This window comes from Schistocerca piceifrons, chromosome 4 (genome assembly GCF_021461385.2).
Source record: "Schistocerca piceifrons isolate TAMUIC-IGC-003096 chromosome 4, iqSchPice1.1, whole genome shotgun sequence".
Taxonomy (NCBI): Eukaryota; Metazoa; Arthropoda; class Insecta; order Orthoptera; family Acrididae; genus Schistocerca; species Schistocerca piceifrons.
The window spans coordinates 154,111,671-154,137,115 of NC_060141.1; the positions used below are offsets into that span (position 1 = coordinate 154,111,671).

Sequence of the window (25,445 nt, forward strand, 5' to 3'; positions counted from 1 at the left end):
TTTTAAAGAGAGTATTCCAGTCAACATTGTCAAAAATAGTTCAATAATTATCAGCCTGTATAAACAGCAGATATAAAGATCATGCGAAACGTGTACTACGGTATTCATTGAGGTCTGTATTCTTGATTCATCAGAGACGATATCTGTGACGTGGTCAGTCGTCATTTCACCAAAACGCTGTGTACTGCAGGCAGACTGCTTTGCGTCTCCCGCCGCTGGTGCTTTGCTTTCCGTGGTCTCAGCGTCTGCCGCTGTCCGCGCGGAGACGATCGCGTCGTGCTGACTGGCACCCGCCGTGTACGCAAACGCGGCGGCGACCTTCCGCGCTTGTGTAATGCGAATAGCTAATGACCTCGGCGCGCACTGGCCACATGCGAGCTGTACAAGGCGTCCCGCCTGCGCCTTTCAGATGTTATCCGCGACAGCCACGGCTGGAAAGAGCTGCGCACAGGACTCGTTTGCGTTTCGACACACGTCGCTCGTACTCATTGACGTGACAGGTGGCCGCTGGCGGAGGTGCTTCGCGATATCTTCATGCGAGGTCGCAGCCGCCGCAGCTCGTTAGCCAAGTACAAATGTCTCCGCAATCGCCGTCTGCAGAGCCATTCCAGACTGCACAAATATGCGAGTGCCGTAACTGACGTATTCTGCGCGAGACTGGTTATTTAATTCTGCCACGGAGCACTCTCGAGTGCTGACACTCGCGCACCATTCTAATTACTGTAGTGCGGAGCTTGTGCAAAGAAGATAGGAGCATACTCTTGAAGAGCAGTGTTTCCGAAACAAGTGAACACCATCACCGCTTCTGGCCACTAGTAAATAGATGGAACAGAAGCTGTTTCACATTACCTCTGTCGGGATAGTGACAAGATTACTGATATGTTTCTCGAAGGTGTTTGATTAGATTACTGATCACATCAGGTTCGGTTGCGTGATAAACCACACCTATCTAAAGGGCGTGAATTCAGTCAAATTTCTAGGAATTACAACAACGAATAACCTAAATTGGATTGATCTCTTAGATAATGTTGTTGGAAAACCGAACCAAAGGATGTGATTCATTGGCAAAATACTCAGCAGATGGAACATGTGTGCTCTATGGTACGCCTGTACTAAGATTGTCTGTCCTCCTCTGGAGTACTGCTGCGTGGTATGGGATCCCATCAAATAATATTGACAGAGGACATGGGAAAAGTTCAAAAATGGGCAGCTCGTTTCATATTATTGCGAAATAGAGGGGAAAATGCCACGGATATGATATATGAATTACGGTGGCAGTCATTAAAACAAAGGCGTTTTTCGTTGCGGCAGGATCTGCTAATGAAGTTTCAGTCACCAACATCCTCCACCGAATGTGAAAAATATTGTTAGCACATACCTACACAGGGAGAAACTGTTATCGTAAGAAAATAAGAGAAATCAGACCTCGCACGGAAAGTAGCACTTCGTAGCCGTACTCCGATCTGTGGAAGTCTTACCCGTCTCTAACGGATGACTTGCATGTTAATGTTGAACCAAAGTCACAATATGACTTAAAGGGTTCATATACGGAAAGCATCGCCACAAGTACCAGGGGGCAACGTACACGCATTCTCGCTATCATTTTACTCTGAGCCGTTCAATTTAAGACGCAGAAACTTCCGTGACTCTACAATAAGCGTACGGTACTGTTGCTGATAACCTCTCGTAGTTTACTTATCTCACAGTAAAACAATAACTACTGCCGAATGCAGTACTGAAAAGAAAAGTTTCTATGCACTAGAGTTTCAGTATTCGTAGTTTATTAAAATATTTGTTTGTTTTCTTTTTCAGATGGTACAGGCGATCCAGGTTCTTCGGTTTCACCTGCTGGAACTGGAAAAGGTGAGTTACGTTTCACACATGGTAATCCACGCTCTTAGCCTATATTGTTAAGCTGTAGCTGTATGATAACTAATTTCAGAGTTTCTAAATAAATCAATAAAAATAGAAATGCGTTAGAAGAAGCAGAGAAAAATGACAAGGAGGTTCAGTTATTTTTATGATGAGATTTCCCCCGGTGAGTTTCAAGAGGAAGTAATAAGTAGCGATGAGTGGCACGCAAGTACTTGAGAAACTTATTGAACGACCGCAGAGTTGATTACTTCAAGAAAACAGAAAGCCATTACTCCGCGACAGACCAGGGAGGACAAGCTGCGCACGCAGCTGTTTGCCGACGCCGTGCCGGTGATGAGGAACGACGCCCGCCCTGTAGCCACAGCAGCCAGCTAGCCAGTCAGCCCGTCCACCTGCAGCGACCGCCTGTCTGCTCTGGAGAGACGGCGGCGTTCGTGGGCGCCCGCAGCCCGCACGCGCGTGTGGGCAGCCAATTGAACGGCTCGAGAGCCGTGACGTCACAGTGGGACAATTGTTGCCCACGCCGTGGAAATCACGCCGCCGCCAGCGGCACAGGATGTGTCGTATTAGACACACGTGCCGGCCGGAAGCGAGCCCGGGCGCCCTGTTTCGGCCTTCCCTTCCTTTTACTTGGACGCATCTGGACCACACGAGGACGTCCCATCTTGACTCGGCTTTGTTATTCGTGGTCACATTAATACTTGCTAGACGTGCGCAGTATTAATTCTACGTTATTCCCGGGATCAGAGCTCCGAAGCCCAGTACGATACATAACTGTGGTGCCACTGTTGTTGTTGTTGTTGTTGTTGGTGGTGGTGGTGGTTTTGGTATTCGTGTTCAGTCCTAAGACTACCTGATGCAGTCTTCAAACTGCTCTATAATGTGCAGCTCTCTTCATCTACGAATAACAACAGCAACCTATATCCATTTCAACCTGCTTACTGTATTCAAACATTCATCTGACCCTGTAACTTTTATTTCTCACATTTCCCTCCGTTAACAAAATTCCTTTAATGCATCAGGATATATCCTGTCAACCGACATATTTTGTTGTACCCCAATTGGATTAAATACGTCATTATTAAATGCATTCGCAAACTTCGAATACGATTGTACAACTGCTACACGCTTGACTAGTAACATGTGAAAATTTGTGCCGGACCGGTGCTCGATCCCAGACTTTTACGCTAGGGATCGCCTTAATAACTCTGCCATCCGAGCACGGTTTCAGGGCCGGTCCAAACTTACATATGTTCTAGCGCAGGGGTGTCCAACCTAAAAAAACAGGGGGATGGCGGCCCAATGAAGGAATAGCTTGCATGGCGGGGGTTTCAGATTGAAGATATTTAATTTGTCATAACATTACATAGAAGTACTTAGAAGGAGAGACAGCATTGGTCGTATTTTTTGTATATTACAGCACTGAGGGTGGTCACTAAGTGACCGAAAATCGATTTTGCGGTTAATAAAACAAAAAAATACGACCAATGCTGTCTCTCCTTCTAAGTATATCCATTATCTGGTCGTTGTTCACAGGACACTCCATGGAGTCGCCAATAGAAGTCCATAGAAGAACTTTATGGATTTTTTTATTTTATGTTTTTATTACGAGCGTGTGGCCGCGCTGCTACTTGATTTGGGCTGCGTAGAGACCGCGGGCCGCGAGTTGGACACCCCTATTGTAATATCTACGTCTTATATAGTGCTTGCATTTAAATCGAATGATTCCTACACAGGGACATTGTTACGCTCGTCATATTGCCTAGCTTTGGCATGAAATACAGTAGCGCAGTGTCTGTATTTTACAGTGTCTGCAAAGTTCGATGCGAGTCCGAAGGAACATTGCATCAGGCTACACAGTCTGTAAAATACAGATACCGCCCTACCGTACATCCTCTTAGTTATCTGAACACCTATCACGTTTTCGGCATTCTTCTGAGTCAGCACGTTTCTCTTCTTACCTGTACAGTTACTTGCCCACGTTTCGCTTCCGTACAAGGCTATACTACACACTAGTACCGCCATAAAACACTTCCTGATGTTTTATGTTCGGTGCTCACAAACATCTGTTTTTCAGAAACGCTTTGCTTGCTATTGCCAGTATGCACTTCATATACTCTCTATTTGGACCATAATCATTTATTTTGCTGCGTCTAGTGTCTCATTTGCTAATGTAATTTCCTTAACATCTCCTGATTCAGTTCAACTACATTCAATTATAGCGCCATACAGAGAAACATCGTCTCACAGTAGCGACTGCTAAGAAGAGGAAGATAACGTTGCTGACTATCTGAATTCTCCGTAAAAGGCAAGAACTCGGATTGGATACATAGTCTCAGTTCGATAAACCGCCATAAGGATTTATTTAATCGTTGGTTATAGCAGAGGGCGAAAATTAAGTTATGGGACAAATTCCTAGATAGTGATTAAGGTGTTCTTCACCATAGCCTTGTATCCAGTACTACAGGAGAGCTTATTTTGAGTTTGGGAAAGTGTGAGAGATGCACATACGAAAGGATGCTTTCAGTTCATCCGCAGATCTTTTCGGATACCTCAGTTGCTAGAACGATCCCCCCGAATCGCATAGATCTAGTCTCGAACCGGGTTCATGTTGGAAGTTTTCGGTCTTCCCGGCCTGATGATTTGTCCCCGCTCGAGATAAAGTTTCAGTTAGTAGCGTGTAGAAAATGAATAGCGGAATCGTCGAATATATCCCCATGAATCGGCTTATTACTACCACGACCATGCTAACGTTCAGTTTCCTGATAGCATGCTATTCAGATTTGAGGTAGTTTTTCCTTTTATTTTATGGCTAAGAGAAGCGTCAGTTAAGTTTTAAACATTTCGTTTCAGAATGGTATTGACGATTTTCTTGAAAGATTGAAAGCAACAGCTTCAGTTTAGAAATTACGTTACGTATCTTTCACGGTAGTACAGATTCCTTTGCTTTCCAGTGTTTCAAATGAACTTTTTGTATTACGCTTACCATTTTCTTTTATATGTAAAGAGCGTTGTGTTGCACAATTAAAATATCTCTCTCACACAAAAAGGATAATCTTAACAATAATGAATGAAATAGCGATTTAAATTTACTCGATTTACATCAATAGTTTCTCATTAGTTCAATATACAGTTTAAGCAACTATTACTTGCCTGAAATAGACACTAAGAAATTTGAGATAGTATATCGCTATAAATCACGTGTTTCCGCTCGAAAGTATTTGTTGTATGAGGTAATGTCATGTTTTCAGAAAAGCATCAGCCGGTTAACAAAATTCAAGACAACTACACGAAGTTAACACTGTCCTCCATATGGTATAGAGATAACTGCGCCTGTTTATGTTTCACCAGTGTTTCGTCTCGATTCTTTTTCTAACACAGCCCCGCATACATAAGACGTACTGCTACGACGAACAGTCGCTTCCCGTGACGAATTAAACCATCAAAACAATCATTATGGGTGACTGACTGATGTGTCTCGTAAGTCTACATTGACAAAGATACCGTAACCACCACCGCTAGCATCACAGTCATATGAACATCTGCCTACGCAGAAAATGTTACCTGAACGGAACTAAGCAGGCATTGCAGGAACCCTACTGTGCCCTCTGAGCTGAGAAACTGGCCTAATTGCGCATGCACCTAATTACAATTTGTCTGAGAAGTGCGTCTGGTGATCACGTCAGAGCGCAGGCAGGCTTCATTTGAGTTGTATGAAGGCGTCGCGATCGCCGAGAAGCTGCGGTGTAAATTAGCGCGGGGGCGGGAGGCGGCGCGGCCCGGCGTGGCGTGAATGCGGGCGGCGGCGGGGGGCGGCAGCTAATATGACAGCGGAGTGACGGCCGCGCCGGGCTCAGCCCGAGATGCGGGGGCGGGCAGCGCTGCCTCAACTTTGCTGCTCTGCTCTCCGGCGCTCGAGGATGCGCCGGAGTTGCGGCCCGTTCTTAGCACCGTGTGTTTGTACAGTAATCTAATCTAGTGCAGACAACATCGCCGGTTGCTGGAAATGTGGCGAACTCGTTTACGCCACGAGAAATGAGAGACAGCATCATTCCGTATTTGTCAAAGAATCGGTCTCATGATTCATAATATAACCCGACCAAGTGTCGTGTGAGCCTGTCACTGCGCACAGCAATGCGCTGTGCTACGAAGGGCCAACATTCTACAGTGCGTCCATTTCGTTTTTTAGAGAAGGAGTACAAATGAACGACGGTAGTAAAAGCACTCTGAGTATTCAATATTTCATATAGTTCCAAACAATACCAAGGTAGTTTCGAGGACACACTTCGTTTCTTCAGGTAATGATGTATTCACAGATTAAAAAACAAAAACCTGCAATTAAGTTTAAATTATTGCGCTAAACCGTTAGTCATGACAAGTTAAAGTGAAGTTTCGCTGATATTAAAGTTCTTTCATTACAGCAGATTGCTGAGAAGTTGGTTTCATGGTAGCCACATGCAAAACAGGCCGTCTCCTTCTTCAGCCAAGCACTTCAGCACCCAGTATGTGACTTCACAATCGCCTACACCCGAAAGTCTGTGCTCACTAGCCTGCCAAACCAGAAGTATATCTGTGACTGGATGCCCCCCAATCTGAAGTACTGTTTATATAGACTATTGGACCGTGCTTCGTATCGTGACGCGATATTTGAATTGTTCTATGTCGAGGGATTTCTTTCGAGTGCTGTACGAAGCGGCGCCGATCGTGAACAAGATTATCACAAGTTTACGCTTGAGACATCTAGGGAAGCCACAGCTACAAATAACCGATTGCCGCATGTGTAATAAAGTGCCTTTCCCAGACACCGATCTCAGAGACACAGTGATTAACGCACTGGACTCAAATGTGAGAAGAGCGCGACTGAAATCCCTGTTAGCCTTCATCGTTTAGGTTTTCCTTCGTTTGCGTAAGTTGTTGATGTGAAGGCGTTTCAAAGGACTTTCTTCAGCCTCGACACGGTAAAACTGCATTCTGTCAGCAATGATCTCGCTGGAAGCGGAACGGTTAACTCTAATCGTGCAAACCTCCCTTCCGAAAGTGCTACCAACAATGTTAACCATTTCTGGTACAGTTATCGTGGATTTCATTATATACTCTAACTGAATCCGGAGTCGCTCATTGTGACAGCCTGTAACATTTCTCTATCCAAGTCAACACTCTGGTTACCTCGCTGTCGCTATGACGCAAAACTAACGAAAAAAGTGGTGTAGCTGTAGTGTGTGAGTTTCCTACTTGTTTTACTGCACCAGAACTGTTTAAATGATAAAGGAGCTCCGGAAGTCGCCCGTGAAAACTATTTACCTGAAAGTTTCTACAAAGACTTTAATTAAAAGAGAGAACATTTTTTCTGCTCTTCAAGAATAGAATCTTTTTGGTAGCTGAACGTGAGGCATGCTAATGTGACGCAATTGCTTGCACGACGTCAGTGAAAAGTGTATTTCCAGTTTCGCCCCCCCCCCCCCCCCCCCCGGCACAGAGCTTCACACGAATGTTCATTGATTTACACATTAATGGAAACCTGGGTGATATTTCACTTCGGCTTGTACCATGCAAAATAGTTTATTGGTTAAGACAATGGACTTGCCTTCGGATGGACGGAATTTCAAATCTCTGTTGTGGGATTTTCATGTTTTATATTGACAACTTAAGCCCAACGTCGGTCGGTTCCTTACAGTAGACTGTGGACGATGTCATTCATAGCTAGTGTAATTAATAAAATGTGTAGTAGGATATTCGTTAACAATTAAACCCTGCTGATACGATATGCATCAAGTTTGTAATGACAGTTACCCATAAGTGATATCAGGTGTTCCCCAGGGAAGCATCCTGGGACCTCTGCAGTTCCTGATCTATATAAATGACCTGGATGACAATCTGAGCAATTCTCTTAGGTTGTTCGCAGATGATGCTGTAATTTACCGTCTAGTAAGGTCATCCGAAGACCAGTATCAGTTGCAAAGCGATTTAGAAAAGATTGCTGTATGGTGTGGCAGGTGGCAGTTGGCGCTAAATAACGAAAAGTGTGAGGTGATCCACATGAGTTCCAAAAGAAATCCGTTGGATTTCGATTACTCGATAAATAGTACAATTCTCAAGGCTGTCAATTCAACTAAGTACCTGGGTGTTAAAATTACGAACAACTTCAGTTGGAAAGACCACATAGATAATATTGTGGGGAAGGCGAGCCAAAGGTTGCGTTTCATTGGCAGGACACTTAGAAGATGCTACAAGTCCACTAAAGAGACAGCTTACACTACACTCGTTCGTCCTCTGTTAGAATATTGCTGCGCGGTGTGGGATCCTTACCAGGTGGGATTGACGGAGGACATCGAAAGGATGCGAAAAAGGGCAGCTCGTTTTGTATTATCACGTAATAGGGGAGAGGGTGTGGCAGATATGATACGCGAGTTGGGATGGAAGTCATTAAAGCAAAGACGTTTTTCGTCGCGGCAAGATCTATTTACGAAATTTCAGTCACCAACTTTCTCTTCCGAATGCGAAAATATTTTGTTGAGCCCAACCTACATAGGTAGGAATGATCATCAAAATAAAATAAGAGAAATCAGAGCTCGAACAGAAAGGTTTAGGTGTTCGTTTTTCCCGCGCGCTGTTCGGGAGTGGAATGGTAGGGAGACAGTATGATTGTGGTTCGATGAACCCTCTTCAAAGCACTTAAATGTGAATTGCAGAGTAATCATGTAGATGTAGATGTAATTGAAACAAAGAAACTACGATCAATTTGGATTGTGCATCGTGCTCTTGCTTGCAAGATCTACTGCAAGTGTTTGTAAACGTAAAAAAGTCGGAAGTGCGGAAATTGAATGGTACACGCATTTACTATCAGTAGACACACGGCTGCATGTAACTACAGCTGTTGTCACGTGTGGAGCCATGTGGTTCCATCACCAAAGGCGCTGCCGCAGCTCCTAGGAGGCGATCGATGGATACCTGGGTTAGCGCTGACGGCCGCATCTGGCTGGCTTTCCTCTGGAACGTCCACGAATTAAACTTGCAAATTGCGCACCGTTTTGGTCGCTCTTCTCCAGCGGTAGAGGACGGCGGAGCAGAAAGCGGGAGAGGCAGCTAACGGGAGGCGGCGTGGGGAGAGACTTCCGTCGAATCAGAATCGCCCATCTCGGCCACTCCATATCATTAAGCCATATGACCCACGAATACATTTATATTTTTCCCCCACGAAGGTGAGGTGGGGAAAAAAATGTCGGGAGCTATTTTTCTGTATCCTGTTTTACATTTTCTGTGGCTGGGGGAGGGATAATTTGTTACATACATTTTGTGTTATAACAGCGTTTACATGTCGTTACGCTGCAGCTAAAAGTTTTTCGGGCATAATGGAATGCAATGCGTTTTCCCATTGCGAGTAGTATTTTAATAATCTCCCCCCAATAACGGGGGCGTGCCCTGCATTATACGGCGGCTGCGCTTCGAGCGCAAACCGGTCGCGGAAAGCCGCTGCCATTTTGTATTCATGTAAGTCCACGCATCTTAAGCAGTTATTATGAGCAATCACACTGACAACTATGCTATCTTATTCAGTGAAAGTCCGCCTCATCTGCATAGCTGATCGAGCATTAGTAATGTATATATGGGAAAACTTGGGTGCTTATAACCGGTCCTCGTTTTATGGTTTCCCCCATAACACCGCTTTCAGTGGAAGCCTTATCGCGTTTCTTTTCTTTTACCTTTCCTTACTTTTTCATTCTTTTTCAAACTTTAAGCAACGTCCACACTTTTGGGAGGCAAAATTGAAATTTGTGATTCTGTTTCTTTTATGTTATTCGCTCCAGTTTAAGTTCCTTATCTACAGACCTGTAATAAAAGCAGAGTGAGGCAATAAAATGGTTAAGAGCGTTCGAATACCTGTCGAGCTATTTTTTCCGTTATTCGATCAGTCTGATCACACCTATACTGCGAAATCGGAAGACATTCGAACGTAAGAGATGTTCTTTTACATGACACCTCTGAAGAACTTAACAGTAAATGTTTGCCGCTGTCCAGTCAATATTGCGTATCATCATTAGAGGGTAACATGAAAGTTTCAGCCTATAGATTTGGTGTGCTTTATGGGCAGATAAGAACGTGGTATAAAAATTTCGTGGCGATTCGAAATAGGTTTGTACTTTGATTTGGCTGAAATTGAGAAGTGTGTTGATGTGGATGAAAGCTGACAATTGTCTTAGTAATAAAGATTATTGCAGTCAAATCTAGCGAATTTTTACTGCGGTTAAATTAATTAAAACTTTGCTGATCTTCATCCACTATGGCAAACAAGCGCAAACTTTCTTAATTACATTTATGCCGTGGATTTAAAGGAAAGATAATCTATGATGCTACATTATGGACACCAGCAGGATGTAGCTTGGCATGGAATGCATAGAACGTTAATTTTATTGATAATAAATAGAAATTCCTTTGTTTTACTGTTTACGTATTCTGCAAGACACGCGAAGAAAACGCGTGGTAAACGGCAACACATAGTAATATAATTTCAGGTAAATCCACCTTTTCGTGATTTTTAGAAAAACAAATATTTCACCGTCCGATTACGACAAACATTCCTCTGGGAAACAGAAAACGTAATCAGTTGGAATTTTAATGTACTTCTTACCTGGGATTAAAACCCAAGGTGCTGGTTTCGTAGATTCGAAGAAGACTTAATTTGCCATATTATGTGGCCCAGCTTGTCCCCCTTCCCCCCACTCATCCCTACCCCTACACCTGATTGATTCTGCTTTGTAGGTTTACGTCACAAAACCGGCAAATGTCAGTCCAATTACTGTTCTGTCGTTTCAGCTCTGTACTCGCGTTTGATTTCAACTGCGACCGCCGTTCTACAGTCAGAGACGTATGTAGCGATGACTTATAGCGCCGTATTTACAGTGCAAAAGACATGTGCCGGAAATTACTGTCTTCACCGCAATAGCAACATTCGCAAACGAAGCTACCTGTCTGCCGCGGGGCGTGTTTACTTTGTTCTCGCCTATTAATTTTGCCTCGGAGAGCACAATGCGGCCGCCGAAGACTGCTGCCGCTATTGTCGGGGGCGGCTTGCGACGCGCGCCGCTCCAATCCTTCTTTGCTTGATTAAAACAATTAATCACCTGCCGCCCGCGTGGAGGGAGAGCGGTACACGCCGGTGGCGACGCGACGGCGGCGGGCTCTGCCGGCGGCTCTGCGCACTACATCACCGCTGCTCAGCTGCCGCCAATGATCGCGCGTACCTCACACCACCGGGTTTCCGTTAGAAGTATATCATGTTAAGCGAAGGTAGAACCACAGAACATTTGTTTGTGCTGTGAATTCTCCATACAGGCTATATAATGTGAAATAATATTGGGCGATGAAATTGGTCACCTGCTTACAAAACTAATTGAAAGGGTTTGGGTGGGTAAAGCGAAAAGCGAGCCTTCGTTTTCAGTGAGTTGAACGACTAACCCGAATGTGGTTCTGCAGCAGTTACATCGGAATTACACTGTCATCAGTTCAGTTTTGTGCCTTTCATAGGCAGTGAATAACTGATATGTTTGCGTCCTACAATTAACTTGACAATTACAAAGCCTCTATCTTTTCTGATTGGTAAATGTCCTTGCACTCCACAGATCACGGAATTGCCAGGATCAGGATTTTACGGAATTTTTTGCGAAAGCATCGTTGTCAGGAATTAAACCTTTTTTGTTTAAATGGTGAAAGCTGTCCCTTTTATAATATTTTTGGTATGATAACAGGTTTTCTTTAGAGTGTGACCACCACGTTTACTGTCAGGTACTTTACGTTTACATGTGTCGAAAATATCTTTTAAGGTTTTTCAACCCAATATCGGACCATGTCCACTGATTCATTTTCGTCAAGGGCACATCTTGCTGGGCAGTTGGAAACTTGTAGATGATGTTTCATGCCCTGGGCTTGATCACTGTCGCTTTCATCGTCCGCATCGTCTTTGAGACTCAATTTATTCAGATTTGTTTTGACTGACGCTATGCCCATCTAATACTATTCAGTGTTCACCGAATCTTCCAGATTAATATATTCCCGCTTGGCTTCTCTTGTGAGGCAGGGTAGTTCTTCGGCTTTTAAGCTTGCTAGGTCCCCATCAAATACCATCTAGATGTAGGAGCTGGCGCTCGTAGAAATTATAATAAAATTTTTCTGCTTGTTCATGAGCAGTTTTTCGGAATTCGGGATCTGAGAATCCGGTTCTATTACCAATATCGTAGACATTCATCGGAAGCAATCAGTAAACTCAGAGACGTGAGAAAAATTGGAAAATTGTTCCGTTAATATCGGACCATTAAGATGAAGCATTGTCTCTGACTGAGAGGTGTAGACGAAAGAAGCTGTCAACCATATCCTCAGAAATCACGTTAATTTTTGAAAGTCGCGGTTAACGTCCTACATGCGCTGTAAATGTGAATGTACGCTCTGTCCGAAGACTGATTTGAACTCCGTAATGCTCCCTCTGAAACTCTCTACAACAGCTGGTTCTTTCATTTTATCCAGGTACTAATCCATTAAATTTGTACGGAAACCAATTAGACATTACACTAACACAAACGACTAGATAACTTACCTAGTCTCGCCAGATATGGTATTAGTGAGGCACCGAAACTGGTAACTAAATAAAATCATTATATAAAAAAACTCATTGTTCTCATTAAATTGTGTTATGTTGGATAGATTCTTAAAAATTGGATAATGCCAAAAATTCAGTCGTAAAATAAAAGACAAGTAGCTGAAAGCAAGATGACATCTTTAAATCAAGATGTGTTGGGGGGGGGGGGGGGGACTTTAACTTCAGTCTTGCAATGCTTTAACCACTTCACCATGTCTCTCGGTATGGTGAGTTAATCAACATTTACGGTCATAAAAAGGTCGCTGTATTTAATAACGGTACATAAAAACGGCGTACAGACATTTACGTTTTAGGGGACATGCAGGCACAAACAGCGTTTCATGTCCACTGTGCGCTTCACCTTCGCCGGTGTAGGGCTAGGCGCAGAGTTGCGAAGCCTGCATCGGCCCCAGCTAGGCCGTTCCTTCTCCTGTGCGCAGCGCACATCGCGTCGCCGTGAATTTGGAGCCCGCCGGGAGGGCGGAATGCGCGATATTTTAGCCCTTTTTTATTTTTTTAGGACCGGCGCGCTCCGACGGCGTCAACAAATCGCATTCGGTGTCCGGGCCGGACCGTAATATGCGGGCGGCCCAAGTTGTGACGGCGAGGCTGGAATGCCGCTGCCGCAGCTTTGTTTAAATTGAGAATTGTTCCGTGATATTAAAAAAGAGAAGGAGCAGCTTTCTCCCCGGCGAGCCAGGACACTGCGCCACCCTGACGTTTGGCGCAGAAAATTATATTTACACTTGTTTCTTTCTTTCTTTCTCCCGCGCGTGTGACACAGGCTCGTTTTACGGCCTCCACGGCAGGATTTAAGTCTGGCGGTGCGCTGCAGCGGCTGTGGCCACCGCACCGAGCTGGCGGAGGCGAAAACACGGGTGCAGCCACTCCCGGCCGCTCGACTGTGTTTGCATTAGTTCCGTCTCGTGCTGAAGTGTGGGAACAACCCGTAGCGGCCCCGCAGAGGCGACGGAATAGCGCACAAATCACTCCCACGTTATCTGTCCTAGCGTGCAGAACGAATACTGCTACCTTGGATTAAAATGGATTTGGTTTCAAATTAAGTATCATTACATTATAAGCCAGTCCTGGCAAGAGGTTCATGTAGTAGATAATAAGAAATAAGTTCTATAGGCACTAGCGCCTTCTGTTGGCATTCCACCCTAGTAGAACGGGAAATCTATTTTTAATGCGGCCGTCTGTTAGACTGTTTACTCACCTGAATGAGATTTTCACTCTGCAGCGGAGTGTGCGCTGATATGAAACTTCCTGGCTGATTAAAACTGTGTGTCGGACCGAGAATAGAACTCAGGAACTTTGCCTTTCGCGGGAAAGTGCCCTACCATCTGAGCTACCTATGCATGACTCACGACGCGCCCTCACAGCTTTACTGGCGGAAGTAAAGCTGTGAGGGCGGGTCGTGAGTCGTGCTTGGGTAGCTCAGATGGTAGAGCACTTGCCCGCGAAATGCAAAGGTCCCGAGTTCTATTCTCGGTCCGGCACACAGTTTTAATCTACCAGGAAGTTTTATACACAATTGGTTTTGTTCCAGTGAATCTTGTCACCATCGTTTTAACACCCTGCCAGCCAGTGATAGGCATTGCTTTGTTAGCCTTTCGTGTCTGTTAATTTATTTTTGAAAAATGTTTTGAAATAGCGCTTTTAAAAATTTAGCGCAACTTAGAACCATGCTTCCTAATTTGTATTTTTATATAATCACGTATTTACATTTCCCTTTGTTTTAGAAAAATCTGAGGACGCCTAAACCAGGCGAAACACGTTACTTGTAATAAGAATAACTTTGCAACCAAGACTTTCTCTTTATGTAATAAATGACAACACACGAAACCTATTTAGGACTGAGCGGGGTGGCGCAGTAGTTAGACACTGGACTCGCATTCGGGAGGACGACGGTTCAATTCCGCGTCCGGCCATCCTGATTTAGGTTTTCCGTGATTTCCCTATATCGCTCCAGGCAAATGCCGGGATGGTTTCTTTGAAAGGGCATGGCCGACTTCCTTCCCTATTCCGATGAGACCGATGACCTCGCTGTCTGGTCTCCTTCCCCAAACCAACCAACCAACCAACCAACCAACCTATTTAGGTACAACCTGAAGGTTGGCGAGAATTCTGTGAAAGCGTGGAGCACTTGCAAAGGGGACCGTAAGGAGTTTCTGTGTTGGTTGTTGACCTTCGTGGCTGTAGATTCAATTACTTGAAGTAATACAGCAATCAACCATTTATTGTGCTTGGCCGGTTGCTGTATTTCTTAAAGTGTTTCAAGCAAGAACATCCTCCATCTAGGGTTAAGAAGGGAGAGCGATGGTCTTCAGAGACGTGCTGAAATCTGAGACGGGCCGACGTAGTGAGCTTAAGAGTGCTACGGAGATGCCCAGAGAAGATACATGAAGATCTCCCTAAGTAATTCAGAAGTATATTCTCAAAGAATCAGTTATCGTGACAAACGACAGATCGGTTACACTTAATCACACAGAAGGACCGCCGGCCGGTGTGGCCGTGCGGTTAAAGGCGCTTCAGTCTGAAACCGCGTGACCGCTACGGTCGCAGGTTCGAATCCTGCCTCGGGCATGGATGTGTGTGATGTCCTTAGGTTAGTTAGGTTTAATTAGTTCTACGTTCTAGGCGACTGATGACCTCAGAAGTTAAGTCGCATAGTGCTCAGAGCCATTTGAACCATTTTGAACAGATGGACCATAATAACGTTAGGGTACGAAGATGAGCACAAAGTCAATTTTTCTTATGTAGAAAGTTCACCACTCACCTTACCTATTTACATCAGACATCTTGTCAATGAAATATCCTACTGTAAAGTTAACAAGACCTATAAAGTTGTAGTGCTTTTCCGTAAAGTATAGTCATTGCCATGGCATTCTGGCAGCAATGGAAGTAATAACCGCAGTTTAAACGAGTGATCAAAATTTCGAAAGGTAACCACAAAAGTTTTGATCATTCACAGAAAAGTCTGCTCACAGTGGCTGAATATTTCACGTAAAAATCAATATCTACCCCACATTTGATATCATCATTTATTCATATGGTCGGAAAAACGATGAGCAGCTGACTAACGCTACTGTGTGGTTCGGTAACAGTGGTTTGTTGGCTGCACAAGTGTTACAGTATAAATGCAAAAATTTCACCTCAAATCGCGTAGGATTTTTACTGTTGCTTGACGTGACGTATTCACTCTGGAAACGCGTTTGTCTTCAGAAAAGTCAGGTACCATAGTAATTCATATTTCAGAAAGGTATACCACCTCCAGAAGAGCTGTAGCTGCTAATAGTGTGCAAATCAGCCTAGGGGTAGAGGACCAATGTGCTTTGTTTGAAGATCACTTACCCACAGAACATGCAGCGCCTTAACATTTACTAGCTAAGGTAAGGCACTGTTAGAATTTGGGGACACAATAAGCTAAATTGTATTGTGAATTGAGTATTTTCTCTTATTTTTCCTGGCACAAAAGTGTGAATTACTTCATATGTTTATTGCTCTCTACACGGAAAATAAATAGTTTAAAAAGTACCTCATTCATCAAAATAATAATTTCTTTTGAGGGTTCCATACGTCAGCTGGGTAAATCGGAACCTCTACAGGATCACTTTGTTGTTCGTCTGTCCGTCTGACGGACTGTTCAAGACACTTTTTCTCGGGCACGAGTAGCTGCTTGAAGTTGGCGATGTAAAAAATTGAAACTTCTAAGCCAATGTTGTCAAAAGACTTGACCATTTATGTTACATGTTTTGACACTCGCGAACTCACCCATCAAAACCTATAGGGTACTTCCAATTGCTCTAGAATAAAAAATTTGGCAAGAAGCAGGGTTTCACTGTTCATGTAAAGCAAAAAAAAATCCACGAATCGTGGGTTTGTTATTTTGTCACACGAAAAAATGTTACTTTTATTATTTGTTAGTAGACTTCAAATTTGAAATTAAAACACTCTAGAAAGTCTTGGAATCCTTATGAGCGATATCTTACCAGTATCATTGTCCATAATAGGTAAAAATCCAGAAGATCTTGAATTCTCAGAATGAATGAACCATCTATATAATTAAGTTTGCAGCGAACCCTCATCTCACCAATTTTTTTCGCCTAGACGCCCTTTGATTTTCGTTTATGATCGTCGGTGGCCTCATTTATTGTTACCAGAAATGTGTTAGCTTTAACCAAATTCAGTATTTGCTGGTCAGTTAAGGAATAGAGTTCCCTTCAGAAACCACATGCGCAAATAACCTCGGCAGTGAGCGTCATTACACCACAAATCACAAGCATGGAAGGCAGCCGGTCCGTAGTGAGAGTAAGAAACACTATTTTCTGCAATAGTCTCGTCATCTGAGTTTGGAGAGGCTTTTAATTGATAGACAGCTGTCCTTCGCGTATGGACACCACTGCTCGTTTATTCTGTGCTTTCCTCTGTGCACGCATATGCATCCGCTGACGTTCGCGAGGCGGGGATCGTTACGAGAGAGCCGGCGCGGGCTTGTCGCAGTGTTTACGAGCATTGCTGGAGACGCAGATGCGTGGAAAGCGGACGCAGTCCTCATTAGCCGCTGCCACATCTGCGCCATGGCTTCCAGATGTCTGCCGACCTGCGGCGCGTCACTCCCCTTTCCCAAAGCAGACTCCGCTCCCACAAAACCTACGCTGTGTCCTGGCGCGATTTACAACTACCCTAACGTCGAGAACCTGTCTTGTCACAGAAGCTCACTTTCTTGAGAACGACATGTACCAGGTTATCGTAGCATGCAATTAAACAAATCATCGCAGTTTCAGTATTGCGAAACATACACTGACGGAAAAATATCGCAACACTAAGAAGGAGTTGTGCGACATAATCGAAACTGGTAGGCGTGTTTCTACATCTGAAATGTGATATCTCTTAAAATTTTCCGCCAGTCGCATAAGGGTAGCGCTAGTAGCATATACACGCTGTAACGGTTGGGAGCATTGCTTACGTTACGGATTGGACATGGTGAGTTGATGATAGTCAAGAATACCTTTAAGGCAAAAAGAGGCCATTATCAACAGCTCACTGACTTTGAACGTGGTCGTGAAGTTGGGCTGCGAGATGTTGGACGTTCCTTCAGCGGTATTTCAGAATTGCTTGGCAGGAATGTGGCCACTGTACGTGATTGCTGGCAGTGGTGATCACGAGAATGTAGGACCTGGCTTCGTCGGACTGCCACGTGGCACTACTAAGAGGGAAGACCATCGTATTCAGTGTATAGCTGTGAGCCATAGAACTGCATCAGCAGCAGTAATCGGGGCAGCAGTTGGTACCACTGACACGCAGTGAACAGCTACAGCTCCGAGCCAGACGTCCTGTAGCGTGCATTCCACTGATCCCAAACCACCGCCATTTGCGATTTCAGTGGTGTCAAGTGAGAGTTCACTGGGGGGAAGGGTGGAGGTATGTTGTGCTTTCTGATGAATGTTGTTTCTGCCTCGGTGCCAGTGATGGACGTGTGTTGGTTTGGAGGAGGTCAGTCGAGGGCCTGCAATCAACCTGTTTGCACGCTAGGCACACTGCATCTACACGTGGAACTTTTGACATCTGCAATGACTTACGTCGCTCTTACATTAACTCGTGAACTTGCAATGTTAATCACTTACATTTGTCACCCAGACAAATGTATTCCCGAAATTTCATTACTCTATATTATTTCTTGGTGTTGTGATGTTTTCAGTATATTTTATGTACCTCACAATCGTGGAGGGTGATCACGCACTGACAGGTTTCTCATGCTTCTCGGTAACACTGTTCTTCGAAATGCAATTAAAATGAGCTGCTTTCTTCATATGCGTTCCAGTTTAGCTTTTTTACGTACGTGAACCCTCACGCAATTATAGTGAGTTACTAACGGAATGATTCTTCTTTGCAGATGTAGCTGACGTTATATCGTTGTCGTGTAAATACCAAGTGCTTGAATACAGCCTAAGTGATATCACTTTTGAGTTACAGCTTACCTTTTGTCAGAAGTCTGTCACACAAATGTTCATGTGATTGCTTCACTCAGAGCCCACACACGTCGTTACTTTTAATTTTGTGCGTTATTCACGCCAGCATTAAATATTTTACAAAAAAAGCTAAAGCTGCCCTTCCTTTCGTAAGAGGCCCCCGTATCCTCCAATGGCGAGAGGCGGAAGCACGTAATGCATCCAGGAACAATGTCAAATATAGTAATTTTGTTGATCCAGGAATTATGCGGTCAGAAGGCATAATGTTATGTGGCCGTACTGATCCCCAGTGCATGGACATGAAACAGGATGAAGCTGTAAACATGGGCCGGCCGGAGTGGCCGAGCGGTTCTAGGCGCTACAGTCTGGAGCCACGCCACCGCTACGGTCGCAGGTTCGAATCCTGTCTCGGGCATGGATGTGTGTGATGTCGTTAGGTTAGTTAGGTTTAAGTAGTTCTAAGTTCTAGGGCACTGGTGACCTCAGATGTTAAGTCCCATAGTGCTCAGAGCCATTTGAGCCATACTTCTTCATCTTTGATATTGTGAACCAAATCTCTTCTAAAGTTCTTTGCTTTCCATATTTTGAGGGATGGTAGTGCAGAACAAACGAATAAAAACGTCCATTTAACTCGCCTCTGACTTGTATACCTTAAGAAATTGCAGCGGATATTCATCTTCACTATTGTGAAACACATCTCCTTTACTGAAAAGAAATGCTCATATCTCTTAAGATGTACATGTGAGAATCCATATTTACCAGACCTTTTTGCTTCCAGTGATCGTTCCTTTGATATCCCTAACTATTGATCGTTTCTCCTTAGGTACCCTGTGTATTCCGAAGAATTTGGTGACTAACGACCGAGGTTTGATTTACTGAAATACCAGAACCGCATACATTGAAGAGCACGTTGTGCAACCACCAGGCAGAATAATACCGAAATCAGAAAAAAATTTGTGGTTGCATCACACAGAGTATAAAATAAATTATGATCGCTCCTGACTGTAACTACATTTGGAAATACTGTTCTTGTTCGAGCATCCTCAGTCGTCTTAATAAGGCGTTGTAATGTAAAATGCCACAGAATAGCCTGCGGCTCTCATATATGCCGGGAAATTTGCGGAATCTCAGCAAGGGGTTTAATGAACTTTGCCTTGACCTTTTCTGGGCGCAGATACGGGACACTAAGTTCGACGGAGGACAGCTATTACATTTTTCTATACAATTTTTGGTTTTAACAGCTAAATTCGCATATTATCCAGTGTGCGACATACCATTAGTTTGGTTGATACGCGACACTCAAAACCAGATGCTATTCAGTAACAGCATGGGCAGCAGGTGCTGCTCAGGGCCTCATGTCAAGGGCGTAAGTACTAGTAGCTTTGCTGTCGTGTAGCGTCTTTTCATAGTAAAAGATGTCCAAATGAGGCCAGTAGCTGGCAGCTGTAAATAAGCAGTCCTTATCTGCGCAGTGACGGCTTTAAGGCCCAGGGTGTCCGCAGACAGCGCCTGCTAGAGTTTTACTGTGCGGCTGTATATTTCCTGGAGGGCTCGCGCGCGGTTCCCGACTAATTGACCGGATACCCTCTGCCGGATGGCAGGCTGCTGCCCTCTTCCCGTCTGGGATCGGGAAAGGCGAGACGAATAACAAAAACACACACGCTACACAGGTACACCCCAGATGAAGCACTTAAAAGAAATTCTCTCTTCCCCCACGAATCAATGAAAGTAGGCACTTGAGACCAATCCTTCCACTTCGACACGTTGTAAAGAGGAGAGGCCCTTTTGTTGTTTAACGACAAACATGCCCGTAGCATTAAACGTCAAACTTCCAGGTCGTTTACGAAGGATCTTTTACGGGCTGTGGTGACCACTTCTGTCAGGAGCGCCTAACGTCCCAGTAGGAATGCAAGTATGGTTCTATCAAGCCAGACAGCCAACAGTTTGAAGCAGAATACTAATTACTTCAGGATGTCCTGAGACTCCTCTTGAAAATGCTAAGTAATAACTGGATTTCTTCATTGCATGGTACAGACTTCCAGGCAGCTTGCGTCGTTAACGAGAATTGTGATTTAGATATAGCGAAATTCACATTGCTTTGTTGTAGGTTAGGATCAGTATTTCACAAGTCACAACTGACAGAAACCTGAATATACGATTCAGTAGAAAGTATCTACTGCCATGACCTTCGGAGTCGTCTGCTTCGTTAGCTGCACGTTTAGCGCATCGGAATTGTAAACGAAGGGGCCTGGGTTCGGTTCTCGGCCGGGTCGATGATTTTGTCCTCTATAGGACTGGATGTTGTGTTGTCACGTTCGTATCGTCATAGCTGACAGTACAGTATTGTGATGGTTGTACAGGTACGTCCTGAAAGCGGATAATAATAAAATAATAATAATATTCTGAGTTCAAATAGAGAACTCTGTTATAATATCCCAATATCTTACCCGTTGTAAGGGTTAGGGAATGGGTACGACCCTTTTATGGATCACATCACCGTTTTGAAAGTTTTAGAGTTACAGTGAGACCACCTACGGAATCGCTGGGTAGCAGTCCCGTATCGCTTTTCTCGGGCACGCGTCGAGTTACAAATTGACTCTGGACGGCTGCGTGTCCTGTGCCCGGAGCAGAGCCCGCGGCGAGGTGACGGATGCGTGGCGAGCAGGCGGACAGCGGCTGCAGGCGGGCGATAGCCGCGGTAAACACCGTAAAACCTGCCCGCGCACGGGCCGCCGGAATTATGCGGCCTGGCCGCTAATCTGTTATTGCAGCTAACAGCGCCGGCCTTTGTGCTCGCATTGTGCGCGCCCGGCCAGATAAGGCCCGCTGCCAAATACCTGCTGCACAAAAGGCCCACTAATGAGCGACCGCGGTCAGCTCGCCAAAGCGAACTCTCTTGTCCGCGCTAAGCCGCTTTCCGGCCTGCACCCTCGCCTCACCTCACTCCTTTCCCAAATTTCCAGCCCTTTGAGGACGGGACCTCTTTCTTGGCCAGAGCACGACTTTGCTTTCACGAAAATCGCTGTTTACCTATCAGCTTGCGGGGACACGGATAAACCCACGTATTGATACTTCACGTCACTAGGGAATTCCTGTAGGTAGCGCAGCATGGGAGAAGACAGGTAAACATGTACGGCTATAAATGGACATAAATGTTTCCAGTAATTATAAGCGGAGCAGAAGATACTCTTGCGCATTCTTTATCATCGCGTTGGTAAGTGACATCACCTGGAGTACGGTAGTTACTCCTTCAAACGTAGACGTAATCAAAAGCCGTTGTGCAAGGCGATCATTGTGCTGTGTAACATTTCATAAACGGGTAAAAAAAATCCAGAAAAGTCGTTAAAAATACATATACCATTCTTAACCGGGACAAACAGGCATATGCGACAGTAGCTTGAAGTGTTCCCTAAGGTAGTATTATAGGACTCTGTGATAAACCTTTTGCATTTCTTTTATGTTTTCGTCTTCTTTAAAAGCAAAGAGAAAAGATGAAGCGGTAGCCCATCATAGAGCCTATGCCTACCGTCAGGTACTTTTGATTTTCAGTTGATAAAAAAAAAAGGAATTTTTCTTGTACCAGGAGGAGGAAGGAAGGATTCGCGCTCAGCGAGTGAACGAGTTGGAAGCACGCCATTTTAAGCGAGTAATTGTAGACCGCCATTTTGGGGTCGCTATGAATAAGTGCGGAGTATGTATTTCTTATGTGCACCGTTTAGAAAATACAGTATTGTTTTATTAACAGAAAGGTCGAGTGAGTTGTTATTTAAAATAGTAAGATAATTACAAGAACTGGAGCTCGCCTGTGTACTTTGGAATATTACGAAGATCCGATAAGCTTAATGGGAACACGGTCAAGACTTCAAAGGTGAACACGGCAACCAAACGTAGCATTATAAAGAAGGGTAGGCACAAATCTACAGCGTAGAAAGAAACTACTTCCCCCTGCAAAATAATATGAACTAATACGAACTTATTTCCAGGCATAGCTCAGCTTATTGTGCTTGTCATTCATGCCAAAAAATTAATCTCATTAATTCAATACATTTTAAAAAGCCACACATTTCAACATTTTACTATCATCTATTCCATTATTTTATTATAATATAACTCATACTATCATATTGGAGTTTTGAACTCTGTTCCCGTGCTTGCTCAAAATAATAATGAATTAAGGATTGATCCGCCTTTTTGGAGATACACGTGTAATTGTTTTAACAACCAAATATGTTTCACCACCGTTGTGGCAGCCTCCATGGATTATACACACATACAGTTATATTTAGGTTAGGAAACACGTTACGTGGTATTTCGTCGTTATTTAAATTACATACGCGCTTCACCTTTTATATTACATTGTGTGCCTGACAACTGAAATCAGCCGTGGGTGTAAATTAATTCCCACAGTATGCTGGTTAAACTCAATATGTAGGCAAGGGAACTGGTGTTTGCGTATGCTTTCCTGGAACCGTTCTTTAATTCGCAGACTAATTCATCAGTCGTTGACAGTTTACATGAACATAGTTAACTGTACCATTTCCTTTCCAATACCACCCACCTGTGCTAAGGGATTATCGTGTATCTTTTGCAATTAATTTGAACCCTATGCATTTTATAATTCTTTATTTTGCCTATACAGTGACAGGAACCAGCTTAATGCGTATTAGTAATAAACAAGATTTTATTGTGACTTTTGGTTTCATTTCATAGTACAAAAAAACCATTTAACATATCCATGTGAGCTATGGTACCCATATTTCATATTTAATTGGGCCGCTCCTGTTTAAATTCAGATGTTCAGATGTTCAGCTGTTCCCATTCCGTGTCTTTGTCATAATTTTGCAGATGAGATTATGAAGAGTTTTCTGTTCACTGTATAGGGTACTGGGTTTGGATCTCGTTATGAATACTCAGGGGTATGACACATGCTCAGACGTCGACTCACAGTTACTACGAATGTACTCCGTGTTTGTGTGATGAAAATATGTGCAAAATTATTGTAACTTCAACGGTAATTGAAATCTATTGAAACTGTTTGCTCATAGTGATCTAGTGTGGATCTCTCCGTATAGTGGGGTCACCAACCACATGCATCAATGTTGTTCCTACATATTTTTCAGTGTCGCCCACCATAGACTTTAACAAACCTTCCTTGGTCCATCTGCCATCCATTGGCCCAGTTATAGGTCCCACAGCTCTTCTTAACTTAAATGTGTAACTACATTGGCGGTTGACTTCAAAGCTGTACAACATAAAAGCCAAATGCCTTAAAACATGTTCGATGCCTCGTGAATATCGAACTTATGAGAGAGGTTTTCGAACACACGGCAGGGATGGTACAAGAACGAGTAATATACGATGAAGAAACCGTCAGTCTTTGTTGCAGAGATGTATTTATTATTTAATTAGTAATGACTCGTTTCGCCTCTTTCAAGCATCCTGAATTAGCTGAATATTAGATGGTGTTAAGCGCGTGGGACATGGTTAATGGACACCTAGCATTCAGCACATCCCAGCAAACAACTGCCCTCGTCAAAAGTCTGGAAACATTGCGTGATGTCCTTGTTGAGACAAGCGGTGTAGTCTAGTAAATGCAAACAGGATCAAGACTACAAGGTTGTGTCACCATGCATATATGTCGGAAGTGTAATTGCTCGTGTCCGAGCTATGGAATAGCAATTTCGAAGGTCATTATGAGACAGAGCTCCGTCCAAACTTGCTGCGCTTAACAGTTAAATAAAAAGTTCTTCTGTTTCTCTCATTTTGTTCGGTGGCAAAACGTAGATAGCTGTAACAGTGCTTGTTACCTGACAAGAACTTGTGAGTTCGCCATTTGTTCAAACGCTTGAACATACCACCCACAAATAACGATTCACAGCTTGACAAGCATTATTTTCCCTTTTCACTGGCAGACACCAGTATTCTATATTTCGGTCCCCCATTGCGACAACCAAATAAAAATTTGTTGACATTTTTCATCAATAAATTATTTTCATGAAAGAATATTCTCCAGAATTGATCAGATGTTGTGTAGATCTCACGTATTTTTCCATAATGCGATGTAGTTAATGTTTTGCTCTCCTATGTGATGGTAACGATGTTACAAAGTCGTAACCTCGACTGAAGGGTTACCCTATTTCTTCTACATAAACCAATGAAATTGTAAAATCTATTTCTTTTGCACGCTTTTCTTTTTTCTTTTTTTGCGCTCACAAAATATTTTCGCATTTCATATGCTGCTACATCTGGAATACAAACATAACTGCATTCACCTACAACAGTCTTACTTTTAGTAGATAGTATTCCTTTGTATTTATTCCTTATAACGTTTATAAAATGCCAGTAAGTCAAGTCTTCTTTCTTGATATAATCCACTGAATACTGGTGCCCGTTTTACCGGTAAATCAATAAATGGTTGCCCTTTGTTGGTCTCGTCACAACACTTAGAACACAATTGCTGTTCAGAGATGACGAGCAGTGCTGGACTCTAGGAGAAAGCCACTCACAACAGCCAACTGCCAGTGACATGGTGGTCGGATTGGGTTATTAGTACAGAAAGTGGATTTTCCCTTTAGTATGCCACAGGCAGTGATGGGCAGGTCGGTGTATCCTGCTTGTGGAACAGCCTGTTCTGAGGTCCACAATCTGAACTGTCCTGGGCTTCGCAGAACTGTCAACTCATTCCATCTCCGCACAAGTATAGCTCCGTACAAGTGCCACAAACTCATCGGTAATCCGGTTAGGATTGACTAGACCAGAAGTGTCTATGGGCTATTAAAATTGGGTAGTCGATCGAAAGCGGATTTGGCGTCTTATTCGCCTATAGCAGGTCCTCTACTTGGAATAACTGTGACCTTCCTGGACGCGAACATGTAAAGTTCGAGTGCAGGTTGAGAGACATGGACGACGACATGTAAGTTTGGATCGGGACGTAATTCGTGCTCGGGTGGCCGAAGCGGTTAAGGCGT

General features: G+C 43.8%; 1 protein-coding gene across 1 annotated transcript in view; it reads left to right on the plus strand.

The window, feature by feature from the left end:
• The window catches only part of LOC124795688 (homeobox protein homothorax), a 1,001,790-nt gene that overhangs the window by 174,441 nt on the left and 801,904 nt on the right, over positions 1–25,445 (plus strand). The window contains exon 5 of the mRNA XM_047259768.1: positions 1,813–1,863. Coding sequence (XP_047115724.1) covers positions 1,813–1,863 — 51 coding nt within the window. The remainder of the gene's footprint in view (positions 1–1,812; positions 1,864–25,445) is intronic.